Genomic DNA, 17,693 nt, shown 5'->3' on the forward strand with positions numbered 1-17,693 from the left:
AGCTCCGCTCTTTAGATTTTGGTTTTCTCACAATACTCTGCTAAAACCTTAATTGCCTGAAACATAGACGTGCAGCTGTCTAATGTTATTGGCTCGGGATATTTTTTGGCTTTAAATGACAGATAAGTGCTGTTTACGAGTTACATGGGATGGGGTGCTTATAAATTGGATTGCAGTTGTAAACTGCTCCCACAACAGCCCAAAACATAAGACAACAGAGAAAGTGCTAGTTACTAGCTGGTAAAAATATAAAATAAAAAATTAAGAGTGGCTATGCTACTAAGACCCCCCCTCCAATATCTTATTAGCAAATGGTATTTTGGTGCTTTATAGTTTCTCTTGTATATTTGCAAATAAAGTAATTAAACACTTCAAAGCAAAAATCTGACTACACACAGACACTTTAAAAGCTTGACTGAAGTAGCAATGCCTTGATTACTATAACTCCCACTAAGTTCTCCTAGTTTATACATTTGTTCTACAGATAGCAAATACAAAGATTCTTTGGGGAATGCGTGCATTAGTGTGACGTACCACAGCTATGTAATGACACGCAAGATTTTTGACGACTTAAATGTTATTGGCCTGATCCAGAGTCCATTGAAATCAGGGGGAGTCGTTCCATTTACTTCAATGGGTTTTGCATCACGTCCTAACTTACAGGAGATGCACACTTCATACTTCTGCAAGTCATGTGGAGGTTCTGAATAGGAGTACAGAACTTGGATGCATCACTTGCTCTCTCCAGCTACCCCTCCCAGATGTTTATCCCTTCAACAATCCCCACTCCAGAAAAAAGCACACTCTGACCAGAGCACCATCTTCTCCCCTCAGATACCGTTTTCAGCACCACTGCTGGAAGATGCCTGTAAAGGGGCTGAAAAATGGTTCTCTCCCACCTACACTAGCAGATGAACAGTTTTCAGCACCAATTCAGCAGGACTCATTACTGACCGTCATTGTCAGCCAAAGGTGATGTAGAATTGGTGTAAGACACTGGATTAGCAGCAACTGAGGTATGTAAATACTTACAGATCACAACTGTGCACACATTCTGAACTGGAAGATTTACCTAGAGTAGAGAAAATAATTCACTGTCACCATAGCCAACTGATAACATTGTTCATTACCAGAATAGTCTTCTGTGCATGCAGTTAAAAAAGCTTACCTTTTAACACATTAAGTGTCTTCACTTCAGTGTTATTCACATACATGCCCAAGGTTTTAGACCATATACAAACTTTGTTGGTAAAACTGAAGTCTGAAGTACAAAAAGTAAGCAAACTTTAAAGCAGGCTATTTCTGCAGGTAGTTTACTGAACAAATGATTCCTAAGCGTTAATTCATTTTGGTGAAAAAACTTGGGCCCACCGTACCGAATGGTTTTTTGAACTAAACTGCATTGCATGTTTGCTCCAATGTAAGTTTTCAATAAAGACTGCCTCTGAGAGGACTTGTTTCCAGTGCAAAGCAAGCATCACTATTAACTATGAAGTGGGTGTGTCCAATATTGGACAAGATGGTTTTACGAAACTGTAGTATGAGGCAGCAAGATTGCAGGAAAGGTTTCCATGAGAAGTAGAAGTTGGATCACCTCTGAGTGCAGCCACAAGCTTTAGAGAAACTCACCACCCAGTCTTTCAATCCTCTTCACAGGTTATATTTTAAAAGCCCCTACTAGCCACAGATCATTTCTGTTCTTCACTGTCAGCTTAATCCAGTCAAACAAATCTTAAACTCACATTTCACAGCCTGAACAGAGCTAAAGGTTCAATGAACTGACTCAACATCTAAGCACCAATTTATTTACAGCAGAAGCAATAGAATCTTAAAGGACCAATGGCTTGGGAAGTGCGTGCTGGCTACTTTACTCTATGGCTATTAGCAGCGGTCAATGCCACTGCTGGTGGAGTGGGTTCTCTCCTCTAACCTCATCACCTCCCAGGACTGCTAAACCAAGAACTTTGAGGGAGACGAGGGGAGGAAGAAAATAAGCAAGTTTTATTTTCCTATGTGGTCAGTAGTTTTCTGAGAAAGGCACTCTCTGGCTGGAAGGAGTGTGCTGTTCTGTTGGGAGAGAAATCAACATGCAAAATCTTGGAGCAGAAGTCCTCTTCTCTCTCCCCTAGCAGTTCATATACAAGCATCCTCTAGTCAATGCTGCTCGATATGCTGCACATAGAGTTTTCATCACACCACCCTAGACCAACGGAAAGGTCTTGCAGAAATAATAGTTTTATGTTTCTACTTGACACTGGATTTCTATTACTGTGAAGAACAGTCCCATAGAAAGAGGTTGTCAGGGAGAGAGGCCTTCCGTTGCTTTGCTGGGTCTTGAAAAGCCTTGTCCAATATGTCCCAGAAAGATGCTGCCTCTTAAAGGGCCTACCTAGCCTCTACTTTGCTTGGGAGTTTAACTACCATGACCAAAGCCAAAGCTGCCCTGCCCCCACCACCATACCGATGAAGAGGAACAATACCGCGACATTCCTTCTTAAATCAGGATAGACTTCAGTCAATATTACTCGTTTCTGCTAATGTTGTGGGTGGACTTAAACCTTACCTCTTTTTCTTTTTTAAAAACACACCTACTAATTAGGAATAAGACCAAAGTTTCAGTGCAGTATTTAGCAATGTCATAGTTCTTCCTAATTCAGTTTGCAGTCAACAAAACCCTTTAGACATTTGGTTCCAACAAGAGAAGTAGAGGTGGTCTTAACATGCATAGTGGACCTGCAGAGTCCATTCTGAAGACTGTGTCCCAAACGTCAGCCTTTACAGCTTCTGGATTACTTTAGAGTTTGGAGGAGTGTCTGTTTCTGGTCTCCCATTTTTATCCAGAACACTAACATAAACCATATCTGGGTGCATAGGAAACACATGGTTTACCCAAGCAGGCGGTCTTTTTGGCAGTCATCCTGTTCTGTGACTTTTCCACAATGGACTGATTCAGAACTCGTCTTCAGTAAGGAAGGCTAGAGCCCTCTGAAGCAAATTCAGCACAATTCTTCCTCAAGGAACTTCAATATTCCCCTCCTAAAAAGTGGTTGAGCACAGATCTTCCATACTATCTGCCTACTGTTTTTGCTATTTGCAGGGCTGGAGAGGGGGTGTCTCTTGTTATGGCTTAAGACTGAGATAAAAGATTTTTTTCCGTTGAATGCTCCTCTCCCTCCATTATCTTCATTTATATAATGTCCTGCTGCTTGTGGCACACTTACACAGATCTGTCCAATACTTCATGGACCTCGGCCAGAATGGAGGAAGGTGTCCAACAAAACTGTAGATTAACCTCAGTCCCAAACCCTTATTCTAAAGGCAGGTAGACTAGATCTCCCATCTCTCTCTAAACTTGTTCCACTTGTACCAGGACACAATGACTAAACTGGAAGCAGCTGAGATGCATAAGGAAGAATTAGCTACCTCTTAAAAACCATCCAACTGTGCAACCAGTGAGAAGATCCTAGGACTTGGAGTTTCTCTGTTTGTAACTTCCCAGAGATGAGTCAACAGCCAAAGGAGAGACCACATGTAGGAGGAAGTGAGTTGCACACAATACATAAAAGTGTGTGTTCAATGAATTACCAGGAATCCTGCCGAGTTTTCCTTACCTCTTCACAGTGAGAGCCTACTACCAAACAGGATAACATTGCTGCTCCCTAGGGGCTACAAGTAAGTTATACTTTGCTCTTAAGTAATCCTGTTTCCCCCTAAGTCAAGTGAAAACAGCCACCACAACCAATCAGTTCACTAACAGAAGCCACCAGCTCACAGGTGCGTGCTCCAAAACCAGTTTGATGAAACGTTTTAAACTTGGTAGGAGGGGAAAATCCTAGGGCCCTTAGAAGTAGTTACTCTTTCAGTCAGTTAAATAACATAACCGCAATTGTTTGGTTAGAAAAATCCACATTTTAACAGACTCCCATGTACAAAGCAGTCAACACACAAACTTTGACCAATCACAGCAACAAAGGACAATTTTTTCTTTTTCTTTTTTTCTTTTTTTTAAGGGGCAGGGATCTGGAAAAAATACAGCACACTAATGAAACAAAATGCAAAAAATAAAAAAAAATAGAAAAAATGTATTTACAAGTGGTACATTACTATGATCAGAACGCACAAAGACAATTGCTGCTATAATACATGCATTGGGTCAAGAAGGAACTACTAAAAAACCTGCAAGGGAGAAGTTAATTAAAAAAAAGAAAAGGGTAAGGGTTTAAACTTTTTTCTTCCCTAGTTTGCTACATTGATCAAAATCAAATACTCCCCTAAAGTCCATGAGTACAATAAGTACAAATACTACACTGGTTTTTCACTGTGGGTTCCGCTGTGGAGGGGGAAAAAACAGCAGCTTATCGTAGAGTCATATACAAGAAAGCCATAGTAAACTGCTCTACATGCTAAAAATTACAGCAAGCCCCTGACTGCTACATAGCATGATCTTAGCAGGTTTTCCTTTTTATTTATTCATATATATATCTATACGCGCGCGCGTGTGTGTGTATACATATATATATATGTATAAAAATCGTGCCCTTGTTCACTGCAACATGACATCTGGGTGGAAACGTAACTCGCTACAACAAATTCTTATATGTATACTGCAATAAGTCACTCAATGTCTGTGGATTTAATAAGTCACCTCACACCACAGGAAATATTTAATAAATCAAAAAAAGAATATAGTGACAGAGTTTCTGTCTCAGTTCTCTCCAAAACTGAAGTCTGACAGGAAACTGGTCCCAAAGTACTTGGGGGCTCTCTGAAGAAACTTCCATTTGCTTAATTGGTTTTCCTTTTAGTGTTCGCAAGTTTCTGAACGACTTCATGCCGTTTTCAGTTTAAAGTTTGTCTCCTCCTTTCTCACAAAAGTAACAGTCTGGTACTAATCCATAAAAGAGGGGGAGGAGAAGAGGAAGGTGGCTGCAGTTGCACAAAGTGTCCCCAATTCCATATCTGCAGGGAGAAAAGGAATCAAACGGAGCTCCAGAACCTTTGTATTAAAAAGAAGAAAAAAAAGCAAGGTCCATCCATACAAGTTCCATAAACTGGTACCTTTCTGAGTACCATTCCAGCTTTAGGAGACAAAACCACAAGTTAAGAGAAAAGGACAAAGGCAGAAGTTCCAGTCACTTTCCATCTATTCCATCATACTTCCAGGAAACGGGAGCTGCTGGACTTGGAGTGGAAAGGTTCAGACCACATGCGACGTAGATCACCCTAGAGAATGGTAGTGAAGAAAGAAAGCTCTTCAGAAATAGTCCACAGATTTCAGCAACTGTAAATCCTGTGTGTCAGGTATGTCATCTTAAAGCATATTTGCTGTCTCTCAGTTAGGGAAGACTGTACTCTGACACAACAAGGAAGAAAATCCTTTCCAGGCAGAACAAAGACTTATGTATGTTTGAAGCAATTTCACCTGATGGACATTTTTGCTGGAAAAACTCAATGGGGAGTGATATAGGGAATTCTGCTTTTGTTGTGCCATACTGCTTGGAGCAGTAGGTTTGCATTTCAACAGTGTCTCTGAAACGCAAACCTTCCATTTTCAATTTAAATTCCAGGGCTAGTTTCTGGAAAGAGGTAAGCTGGAAGAATTTGTCCCTCCTCCACATTTAGAACTTTGTGTTCATTCTCTCATTATGAGCAGGACAAGGACAAATTCTTTAAGCCACATCTTGTTTGAACAGAATGGCCTTTACTGCTTTGGAATCGGACTGCTTGCTAGGAGTTAAAAAAAAAAAAGATTAATCCTGGTGCCCTAAATAGGAAATCCACTCTTCACAAAACAGTTCACTACAATTATATTTCATCGCTATAGCAGTGAGAGAACAACTCTCTATCATTAACGACAGTGATACAAACAGCACATCGTATCATATCCTCAGAAGAATTACTGCAACTGCAAGTATAAAGAACAGAACTTTCTTCCATATTAATACTGCTACATCTTCCTGTGCAGGATTCAGAGCTGGACTACAACTTCCTGCAGGCTATATTCATGCTAATCTCACCTTTAAATAAGCCATGGTGAGGAGCGGCAATAAAGTGAATGGTACCAAATAGAGCAGGGCAGGCTGTGCGGCCCGGTGAATGCGAGAAGCCACTGTTGCAGTTAAGAGACCTAAAAGAGGGGGGAAAAAAAAGTGATGGTAAGCATCCACTGGTAATATATGATGTTTTTACCTTTTTATCCACATCTGGAGTCCTCCTTCACTGTTCTATTACAGTGGAAGCATTAATTATGAGCCAAGAGACCTAGGATATATTCCTATCTTTTCTATAGACTGTGTTCAGCTGTGGGCAAGTCATTTTATCTGTGCCTAAATTTCCCAGGATAGATACGAAAAAATTAAATAATGATTTTATTTACAGTGATTTTAATATTAGACTTGGTTGTAACTACAACTTCAAGATTTAACAGTCTCAAGAGTTAACCTATAGTTATATAGTCATGAACAATTGCATCAGAATAGATTGTTACACTTTCCAGAATATCAGCTGAGGTTTTCAATCTGGAAATCACTAGACTGAAACATGAGAGGTCTGAGGGTAGGGAATGCTCATGTCAGGAACCATCTCTCTTTTCGAGTATTTGCCTGAGGGGGCTGGGGTGGAAGGGAAATAGGTTTTTTTTGTAGGGAACTGGTCTCATTATCTTGTAACCTAGTATGACCAGCCCACTCCTGTAAGCAATGCAACTGCTATTTATTTCCTTACCTACCTACAAAGTATCCAATGAGTGTGCAGTGAAAATAGGAGACCTTCTGCATACGTCCAGAGATGTTCCCAGGTCCTGGAGTACCACAGGAATCACTGTTGGCTTGCTTTTTGTAGTTATCATAACGCAGGACAAAGCAGAGCAGAAGACCTGGCATCACAATATCTCCAATCCCCAGCATAGAGAAGTGGCTGCCTGTGGAACTGCAGAACAATTTAAATTATGTGCATGCCCAAGGCATTGGATGACAGGATCTAGACTCCTATTTCCATTGTGCTTCTATATATGCCACCTTTCACCTGGCATGACTGATCTGGTTAGTATAAGAAAATTGTCAGCTGGTAAAAAGGGGCCATGTGAACCCATCATCACTGCAACATAATGTGCTTTGAGTTTTGTTAAATCTTTTAGTTCTGGAGGGTAGGATTTCCTGTCAGTAAGACTCTATTGCTTCATATCAAGACATCCCAATTCATAGATCAGCCTTTCCGGCTCATAAAAGCCCTAATGGTACTGAGAAGATATGCACGTCAATTTTTTTTTGTGTCACCAAACCAGTGAGTGAAACTGTTCCACTAATTCCAGATGCTTCACTCAACTTTTTTTCCTATTTCTGTTTGGAATTAATTTAATGTTTGTGAGAGGTGTTGGATTGACAGTGCTGTCAATTTAAATTACTTATTTTCAGCAGCAGCAAAATCTTCCTCATGCTGTCCCATCAATACATCCCAACCTATGGTACAGAGAACAATTCCAGCATAAGACAACAATTCAGTTTATGGGCTATTCAAATCCTTAACCTCATTTTATAGAGACCACTAAACAGTCGTCTGACAGTAACGGGTTTCAGTCACTTCCCAGGTATGAGCCAATGACCAAGAGTTCAAAGCTTCTATTATCCCATCATCAGTCCCAAGATCTTTTTCATAAAGTGATGTACAATTTAATTAAGTCAGAGAAAAGGGCCACAAGCTGAGCAATTTTTTGTTTTTCTCTTCTTGGGGGTAGGGATTGGTTGTCTATGGCTTCACTGGGCAAACAGCTGAATGGGATCAGAATAAAAAATAGTAAAGTGTGACTTCAACTACTATATATACACCGAACAAAGGAAATGTCATACTGGATCAGATCCAAGATTCATCTAACCCAGTATCCTGTCTGACAATGGCCAGTACCAGATGCCTCAGAGGAAGACATAATCTTGCAGGAGAGGCAGATGAGGAATAACCTCCCCTCATTAAAGGTCTCATCCCTATCTCTAGTAGTTTGGAGACTGGTTAAGCCCCGAAACATGAGGCTTAATATCCTTTCCAAAATTCTTGCTACCGTTAATTATAACAATTCTGGATATTCTTGATACCCATATAAATAGCCAATCCCTTTTAAAATCTTGTTAAATTCTTGACCTTAATTTTCCTGCAGCACAGTTTCACAATTTAATCAGGCGTATAAAAGTATTTCCTTTTATTGGTTATAAATTTGCCACCTTTTAAATTGTATTAGAAGACAAGGAGAACACAAGTTCCCAATCTACCCTCTATAGACCATTCACTGCTTTATATGGTTTTATCATGTCCCCTCTTATTCATCTCCTCTCTAGGGTAAACAACCCCAGTCTTTCCAGGCCCTCTTCATATGAACGTTCTTCACGTCCTTGATCGTTTTCATTGCTCTTCTGAATCTCCTGTACTTATACAATATCTCTTTTTAGATATGGTGACCAGTACAATACACAGTATTTCAGACAAGGCTGAACCAGTGATTTATATGAAGACATTATAATAGTTTGTATTATTCATGATCTCATTCTTTATGCATCCTAACATCTTGTTCACTTTTTTGACCATAGCTCCCACTGAGCCAAGATCTTCATTGAGCTGTCTATACTGACACCCAGGTCTCTTTCAAGCATCATATTAGGACAAGGTTTAGAGCAGCAATGTCTCAACAACTACATTATCTGCTTCTAAGAATGGCAAATTCTAGAACACATGAAGAGAAGCTACTCAAAACTTAGTTCTAAATTACACACAAGAGTTAGTTCAGGATGTAAACTTAGCTGAGCCATTAAATTATACAGACCACAACTTAATTAAGCTCAATACCTTGGAGGAAGGATCATACCAAAAAAACAACCCTAGCTCCATGACTCGATTCTAACTCTAAAGCAAGAAAAATAGACTTCATATGAAGGCTTTAGTTAACCAGACCATAACAGTTTCAGAAAGTAGATAGAAACTTAAAGAAAAAAAGCATAAGGCAGGAAAAATATATGATTAAATGGATAGGTGCAAGAGGTTACTCAAGTTAAACAAGGTATCCTTCAGAAAAATGGAAATCCAACCAGAAGGATAAGTTATCGCTAGTTACCATTAAATTTAAAATAGAAATTAGAGAGGTTATGAAAAATGTTGAATATAGGCAAAGACATAACAAAAACCTGAGAGAATCAGTGGGTCTGTTAAACCACCAGTGAGCTAAGGGAGCAGTTGAAGACAAAAAGAGGACATTGCAGAGAAGCTAAATTATTTCTGTCAGTCGTATGGATGGAAGATGTTGAGGTAGCAAGCCTGAGACTGTCAAAGATTAATTAAGTCAGAGAAAAGGGCCACAAGCTGAGCAATTTTTTGTTTTTCTCTTCTTGGGGGTAGGGATTGGTTGTCTATGGCTTCACTGGGCAAACAGCTGAATGGGATCAGAATAAAAAATAGTAAAGTGTGACTTCAACTACTATATATACACCGAACAAAGAAGATTAAGATGTCAGGAAAAAGATAGTGATTGAACAAACTAAATTAAGAGAGCAACTGTCATCAGGACCAAGAGTTCTGAAAGATATCAAGAAATGAAGTAGCTGAACTGCCAGAAATATGCACTCTCTCCACTACTACACCAGAGGACTGGAGGGCAGCAAATATAATTTAAAGGAGACAAATGGAGAGATTCTGGGTATTACAGACCAGTGAGCCTTTACTTCAAAAGTTAGTGAATTGGTAAAAACAGTAATTAAAAATAGAATTATAAAAACCCCTAGATGATCATATAAGGGTAAACCATCCTGGCTTTTGTAAAATAGAATGATGTTTCTAATCTAGAAAAATGATTTGAATAGATAAACAAAAATAGTGGGAAGAAAGGGAAGCAGCTGATAGCTGAACTTTCAAAAGGCCTCTGAAAAAGTATCTCACAAAAGTCTTGTAAGAAAACAGTCATGGGGGGACAAAGGTGGAGTACTGTGATGATTAGAAACTGGCTAGGAGGTAAGAAAGAATGGGAATAAGTGGTCTATCTTCAACATGGCAAAACATTAGCAATGGTGCCACCAGTTCCCCATATATAATATATTATCTCACCAGATTTAGTTAATTTATTTAATTAAGTTATTGAAATTTATATTTACTTAAATATTTTAATACATTAAATGCATATTTATTCATTATGCTGAGGGACTGGATAATGGGTCAAAGAGTTAAACCATGAGATTTTCTGGTGACAATAGTTTAGGTTAGTCAAAACTAGGGAAGACTGACTATCTTCAGAGGGACCTAACAGAACTAAGGTGAATGGGCAGCATATTGGCAGATGAAATTCAGTGCTGACAAATAAAAGATAATGCACAGGAAAGAGACCTGTTGTGTCACTGTGGAACCACTCAGTAAAAATCTTTATTTAGTATACTGCAGTGGTCAAAAATGCAAACAAAATATTACATCATTTAAAGAATGAAACAGAACAAACCAAAATTATAATGCTATTACATAAACAGATGGCATGTCCTTCATCTGGAATACCATGTTTTATTCCGGTTAGCCTATGTCAAAGAAATAGCAAAAACAGAATGGGTTCAGAGGTGGGCAATAAAAATAATTAGAGGCATGGAAATCTATCTATATGAAAAGATTAAAAATATTGGTCTGTTTTAATTTAGCAAGGAGACATGACAAGAGTACACAAAATAGATGGTGCACACAGTATAAATGGGATGCTCCTATTTACATTCTTACATAAAACATGGAACAAGGGGAGTTTCAGTACAACTGAAAGGGAATATTTAAAACTGTTAAAAAGAAACTACACATGGCATGCACAAGGAACTAAATGCTACAAGGTATCAAAGCCAACACCTTAGTGGGATTCAAAAAAGGATTAGACATTTACATGGATAATAAGATCATTCACATTTTATAGTAAATAGGATAAAATACATTATGTATTAATAAAGGATATAAACCCCCATACTTCAAGGAAGAACCCAGCCACCAACAACAGGGGTAGTAAGTAACTTTTCCTATGGGCAGGTTATTCTCTAATTGTCCTCTATGGGATTTATTGCACCCACCTCTGGAACATCCAGTATTGGCCCCTGTCAGAGATGGAATACTATACCAGACGGCCATTGGTCTAAGTCAGTATACCAATTCTATTTCCAAACTCCTATGAAAGGAGGATAACTGTTTACTCTTGGGGGAATTTAGCACCAAAAAATTCTGTGCCAAAAAATTAAAATTCTGCAAATTTTATTTGTTAAAACAACACTATATAATCATGCCAGTTTCAATCATTTTGTTAAATTATTACAAAATACCTGTCAGCAAGTATGTCTGTAACAATACAGACACAAAAATTCACCCAGGATTAGAGAGAGTTAAAGAAACCCCTACGACAAAGCTAGACACTCTCACCCTCTTCCCCCCAGAGCCCAGCTGCACTACCCTCCCGGCCCAGCCACTCTCACCCCTTCCCCCCAGAGCCCAGCCGTGCCACCCTCCCAGCCCAGACCCTCAAATCCCTTTCTCTCCCCCAGCACCCTGCAGGGCCCAGCCGTGCCCCACCCCCAGCCACTCTCATCCCTTCTGCCCACCCCCCGCCCAGCCACGCCCCCAACCTAGACACTTACACCCCTTTCCCCCCAGAGCCCAACTGCAGGCCCTCCCCACCCAGACACACACACCCCCTCCCCCACAGAGCCCAGCTGCACTGCTGCCACCCCTCCACCCAGGCCCAGACACTCAGACCCTCCCCTCCCCGAGCCCAGGGATATAGAAGGGAAAACAGCCCGATGCTGGATCCTGGGCTTTCACAGTTTACTGCATGCCACCTCCTTCCTTCAGGGCATGCTGGGAACCCTCCAGCTCCCTTGCCCTCCCCCAAACCTTGTCTTCTATTTGTGAGCAGGGCTCTGCCAGGTCCAGCAGCCCCTAGTGGCAGCCAACATCTCTGCAGCCCATTTCTGTAAGGGGGAAAGGAAATTCTGCATGCACAACATTAATTTCTGCAAAATTTTGCATTGCACAGTGGCGCAGAATTCCTTCAGGAGTAATAACTGAAGAAGTGAAAGTGAACAGGAGCTTATGCCTATACTCTGTAGTAGCCTCATTGCTAACAGAAAGTGAGTGATACCTTTTGTTCCGTAGTACGGTATAACAGTGGCTACTCTTACCTTGGAAAGACAAGCTTGCCAGGCAGTGACAGGCGGGGAACATCTCTACCTACATTTGGTCCCAGATGCAACTTCCGGGATAAAACATCAAGGGGATTATCAGCTGGTTGCGTGGCCACTTTCACCATAACATTGCTATTAAAGATGTAGGCAGAAAAAAACACCTAGAGAGTAGAAAAATAATTAGAGACCAAACAAGCTTCAACTAGAAAGCAACTCAAATATGACACTCCTCTGTCTTCTGCTCTGTTCAAGGGAAGAGGAAACACACACACACACACGTGGGAACTGCCTGTAGGACAGGGAAATAAAAGCAAGTGTTGGAAGAGTTCAGATAAAAGGATTTTTTAGTTGCAATTGTCCTCTAGAAGACTGAATATGGCACTAATGTACTGGAATATTAATCTTAAATCACTGGCTGCATAATTTTGCAGGGGAGGAACAAGGATTGGAAAGTCACAGGCTGGGCACTGACGATATAGAAAGCTAGGAAAAAAAGAATAGATTTGGGATGTCTTCCCTTTAAACAGAGGCATGCAAACTATGCACTTTTCCATTCAGGAACGAATAGTCTCTTACACTACTAAACCCTGCATATAACGGGATACTGACCCACTGCCAGCACTTGTTGGCAAGTAGTTCCCCTGAGCCAGTAATTAAAACAGTTAACTACTAATGTAGATTGGACAAAGCCATTTTCATCACTGTTACAAAAGTGTGTTCCATCAAGTCTCAGTTGTATGCTGAGAATGATCTTCCCCCATCTATACCAGCAGTTAAGCAATTTTCAGCACTGGTTTAAGGATCCCGACGCTGATAACCAGAGTCAGTAACAGATCAGCTTCCCAGTGTACATGAGGCTTCAGTGTTTGTTTGGACACGTTCAGTCCAGACTGCAGCAGTTTTGCTTTTGTTTTCCAATCTGTTCTCTCTCTTTCTATGATATGCCATGGTTGAAATGCTCTAACTGCAGTTCTGCATTTGTCAAATGGTTAATGAGTAAAGGATTCTGCATCCTATTGCATATTTTTTAAACAAGGCTCAGAATTGGCCTAACTAGGCTCATCTTCTGGCTTTGCTGAAGCTCAGAATTTTCTTTGTTTAGAACTATTTTAGTTGACAAGAAAGAAAGGGCCAATTATAAATATGAAGGACAGAAGGCGTTTGAAAAGAAATGGAAACTTACCCAAAAGACATCATAAATTAGTAACCCCGAAAGCAGCAAACAGGAAACCTTGAGGCTCGGCAGCCGAACAAAGGCAATCATTGCAACACACAGGCCCATCGCCAGAGCTACAAAACAGTAAAGTACATAATTTGTTCAGTATTCAGGATTACAGTAGCAGGTAAAGGCGGCCCACATTTGCAGCAAGATAGTCATCTAGTCCATACAGCACTAAGACTCCGTGGTCTCCTCTCCCAGAGTTGAGATGACAGGTAGAACAAAGAAAATCATATCTGCAGTATCTATACTGGACAGACTGTAAACAGAGACTCATAGTAATAAGCATACCTGATTGGGAATTTAATACAATCTCACTTAAGTAAACTTCAGTTACCAACAATAGGGTCATGGTCCCACAGGGTATGCCTCACTGCGATCCAAAGTATAACTGAGCTCAGGCAGGCATTCCTATGCTAGTTTTAATGTAGCTAGCATATCTAAAAATAGCAGTAAAGATGTAGTGGGCTGTGGCCCAGATCAAGTCACAGGCTAGTGATGCGAAAATGTACCCATGTTTCCAGGTGGACATGTACAACCTTCACTGAAGCCCGGGCCACCACGTCTTCTCTGCTATTTTTAGCTATGCTAGCTTGAAGGAAACTAGTACAGATATACCTACTCAAGTTGCAATCCCCCTTTCAATTGCACTGTAGACTTATCCCATACTGTCTAGAACATGAATGATTTCCCCTCATATGAAACCTTGATTATCTAAACTTCTTCCCATAAGGTTTTATTTTACTAAAAATAGACAAATTATTGTGACCTTACAGTCATAGGTCAAAAGTAGAGACCTTATTGCAAGAATGACCATTTCAATGGCATGACCAACTCTTAATAGTTTAGGAGCTGGCATTTGATACATCATATATATAATCCCCAAATTAGACATAACAGGGTTTTGTTTAAGAAATGCATTGAACTTAGTAATTGAAAATGGAAATCTAAACTTCAACTTAAGGGAATTAAAAAGCTCAGGCAGGGTTACACCACCTTCCTCCACTCCGATTGCAGAAAAATTGTAGGGGAACATTTAGAGAACAGTAACATACAGACTGTTCAGGATGGAGAGCTAGAAAGTGATGAAGTAATAGGCTACTGGCTTTATTCAGTGTCTTCATCTTGATATCCAATCCAAGGTGACAATGCAACCAACAAGCAGAAAGCTGCAAAAACTACTTATTCTCAAACCATAAAGTGAATGCTTTCTCAAAGTAAAGAAAAAAAGTAACGCATATGTGCTTGGTGGGTTGCCAATTGCAAAGAAATGGAGAGGAGCCATTCTATCTCCTGCACAATATTTTTGTGGAGAAAAAACTAAGAAGGTGAACTGAAACTAATCACCACCACATCTTCCTGCCCTCCTGTTACCAAAGCCTTGCCTTTACTTCTGAGAACCAGTTCAATTTCAACTGCATGTATGTAAAGCCCTAAAGTAGGATAATTAATATGCACTTTAATCAACTTTCATCCTGGGATCTCAACGCATTAAACTTTAACAGCTGTAATAGAGCCTTGTGGGGTAAGACAGACATTATAGCCATAATTTCATTGAAAAGGAACCACTGCAGATGTGGAATAGCAGTTTAACAGGGCACAGAAAAATCAAAAGTGATTTACGAAAGGAAGTGAATACTACCCTTCACCAAATTAAAACACAGGGGAATTTACACAGGAGGAATGTGATTATTAGAGTGGGAATTTGACTAGGCTAAGGCACATTAATTAATACCCTTATTCTTGCACAAAAAGCCATTAAGTTTTAAGTACAAGTGGTTAGCATCTTGAAATCACATTTAATCTGAAAGCAGCACAATCTTCCTATCAACATGCTGAGGCAGTGGTTCAATACTAACTCACAGGAAATAGTGCAACCACCAAATTACCAACATGACTTCCCACAGCACACATGGTTTATCTTTCATCTAAGTCAGGGGTGGGCAAACTTTTTGGCCCGGTGGCCACATCAGGGAATAGAAATTGTATGGCGGGCCATGAATGCTCACAAAATTAGGGCTGGGTTGTGGGAGGGGGTGCAGGATCTGGGCTGGGGATAAGGTGTTTGGGGTGTAGGAGGGTGCTCTGGGCTGGGACTGAGGGTTTCGGAGGGCGGGATGGGGATCAGGGCTGGGGGCAGGGGTGCGGGAAGGGGTGCAGGTTCTGGCTGGGGGTGTGGGTTCTGGGGTGGGGCTGGGGATGAGAGGTTTGGGGTGCAGGAGGGTGCTCCAGGCTTGGATCAAAGGGTTTGGCGAGCGGGAGGGGGATCAGGAGTTGGGGCGTGGGTAGAGGCTCAGGGGTGCAGGCTCCGAGCAGCACTTACCTCAAGCGGCTCCCAGAAGCAGTGGCATGTCCCTTCTCCGGCTTCTACGCTGAGGCACAGCCAGGCGGTTCTGCACGCTGCCCCATCCGCAGGCACTGTCCCTGCAGCTCCCAATGGAGTGCGTAAGAGGTGGAGCAGGGCCATCCCAGCTTTCAGGGAGCCGCGTGGTGCAGCCCCTGACTGTGCGCCCCGGCCAGAGCGGGGCCGAGCTGCGTGGTGTGGTCCCCAACGCAGCGCCCTGGCAGGAGTGCCGGAGGAGGGCCAACCCAAGTGGTCCGGCCCCGACCCAGCACCCCATCTGGAGCACCAGAGAGGGGCCAAGCTGTGTGGTGTGGCCCCGCTCCAGCTGGAGCAGGACAGAGCCGCTAATGCAGCTTGCAGGCCAACTTAAAACAGTTTGTGGGCTGGATGCAGCCCGTGGGCCATAGTTTGCCCACCCTTGATCTAAGTAATGACCTAACTTGATCCTGCTTAGCTTGGGAAAGCTGACAGGGTTTAAACAGCACAAGGTGGTATTGCTGCAGGCTTTAATAAATAACGAAATTAACGAGATAAAAAATATCCCAATATTCATAAGCAAATTACTGAGGGCTAAACAATTTGACACACAAGCATCAAGGAAACAGCGTGGATTCAATAACTCAGTATGCAGGCTTAGTTACAGGCTCTTCTGGCAGGACAGTAAATACAAAAGAACATTCTGTCTTAAATCAGTTAAGAGATTTATCTAAAGCCCAGGTTAGTATGAGCGCAAGGCTACCTACTTTAAGGAGAGGATTTCAGCTTATAATTAGTTTGAAATGGAAGTACTTTTACCAATGACAAGATTTATTCTTAGTGTTTATTATTTCCCTTTAATTCTTCTAGTACTGCCCAAATACAGGCATACATGCATGACACCACAATTACACTAAAAGAATGCAAGGGCTAGGAAAGGAAACAAAAACCCAGTTCCTGAGTTGAGGATGAAACATACCTTCATCTTCACAGATTAAGACAGGACAGCAAGTTAATAAATTACACATTTTTGCAGCTGTTAAGGAACACTATTAAGATGCAAAAAAGTATATAATGTTTCATTGTTGGCAACACTTCTTAGAGGCCTGAAAATATTTCCCTCTCCTTCTATGTGCTTGACATTGTAGTTTAACTGTATGCAGTGCAACAGACCCTGATCCAGTTGCCTTATCTATTGGCAGTATCCATTGGCATGGATCGGTGAGGCTTTGGAAGAGACACCCAGGGAAGCTTTTGTCATGTTTTGGCAATACACTGTGCTAAAGTAACAGAAGTGTGAACTATGGTTTTGATCTCCATGAGTGTTAACTAAGATGCTCAGTGATAGTTACAATATCCACATTTAAACTATTTCACTGTTTCCTAAAGCATTTTCTAAAGGTAGTGGGAGATTGTATTACTGAGATCTGCACAAATCTATGATGAGTTGTGTCACACTAGCACATCATTTGGGAGAGAACCACTACTTTACACCCTCCCCACCTAACCAAGAAACAGCCACAACCAAGAAGAGGGCTCTGAGCACTATCAAGGAGAAGCCACTGTTTGTATGTATCTGGTAGAGAATGACTGTTGAGAATACCTACCTGCCCTGACAAGAGATACAACGGCAGGGATTAAGCTACAAATAAGGCAGCAAAACCAAGTGGGGTGCAGAACCAGCAGACCCAGGCACATTCAGCCAAGCTCTGCCAATGCACCAGCCAGTAACATGTCACAGTGCTGAAGGGCATGGTATTGACATCCCCAGGCACTGAAGTGTTAGCTCAAACTCAAAAGGGGACCAACAGCTTCAGGTGCTGGTGCATAAAGACTCACACCAGAATGCAGAAGGAACAGAAGAAGGTGAAGGTTTATCCCTGGCTGTGCAAAGCATGAGGCGAGTGCATAAGCAACATCAGTGTATTGAAAGAAACCCTCAACAAACCACCTCAGACATTGGTATATCTTTCTTGCCAGTTGCTGG

General features: G+C 41.2%; 1 protein-coding gene across 2 annotated transcripts in view; it reads right to left on the minus strand.

Moving 5' to 3' along the window:
* Positions 1-3,959: 3,959 nt before the first annotated feature.
* The window catches only part of SPPL3 (signal peptide peptidase like 3), a 141,624-nt gene continuing 127,890 nt past the window's right edge, over positions 3,960-17,693 (minus strand). For both annotated transcript variants that reach the window (XM_048821441.2, XM_048821438.2), the window contains exons 7-11: positions 13,351-13,457; positions 12,165-12,328; positions 6,728-6,927; positions 6,018-6,127; positions 3,960-5,223 (exon numbers count right to left, since the gene is read on the minus strand). In XM_048821441.2, coding sequence (XP_048677398.1) covers positions 5,152-5,223; positions 6,018-6,127; positions 6,728-6,927; positions 12,165-12,328; positions 13,351-13,457 — 653 coding nt within the window. In that variant the 3' untranslated portion in view covers positions 3,960-5,151. The remainder of the gene's footprint in view (positions 5,224-6,017; positions 6,128-6,727; positions 6,928-12,164; positions 12,329-13,350; positions 13,458-17,693) is intronic.

Source organism: Caretta caretta, chromosome 15 (genome assembly GCF_965140235.1).
Source record: "Caretta caretta isolate rCarCar2 chromosome 15, rCarCar1.hap1, whole genome shotgun sequence".
Lineage (NCBI taxonomy): Eukaryota > Metazoa > Chordata > Testudines > Cheloniidae > Caretta > Caretta caretta.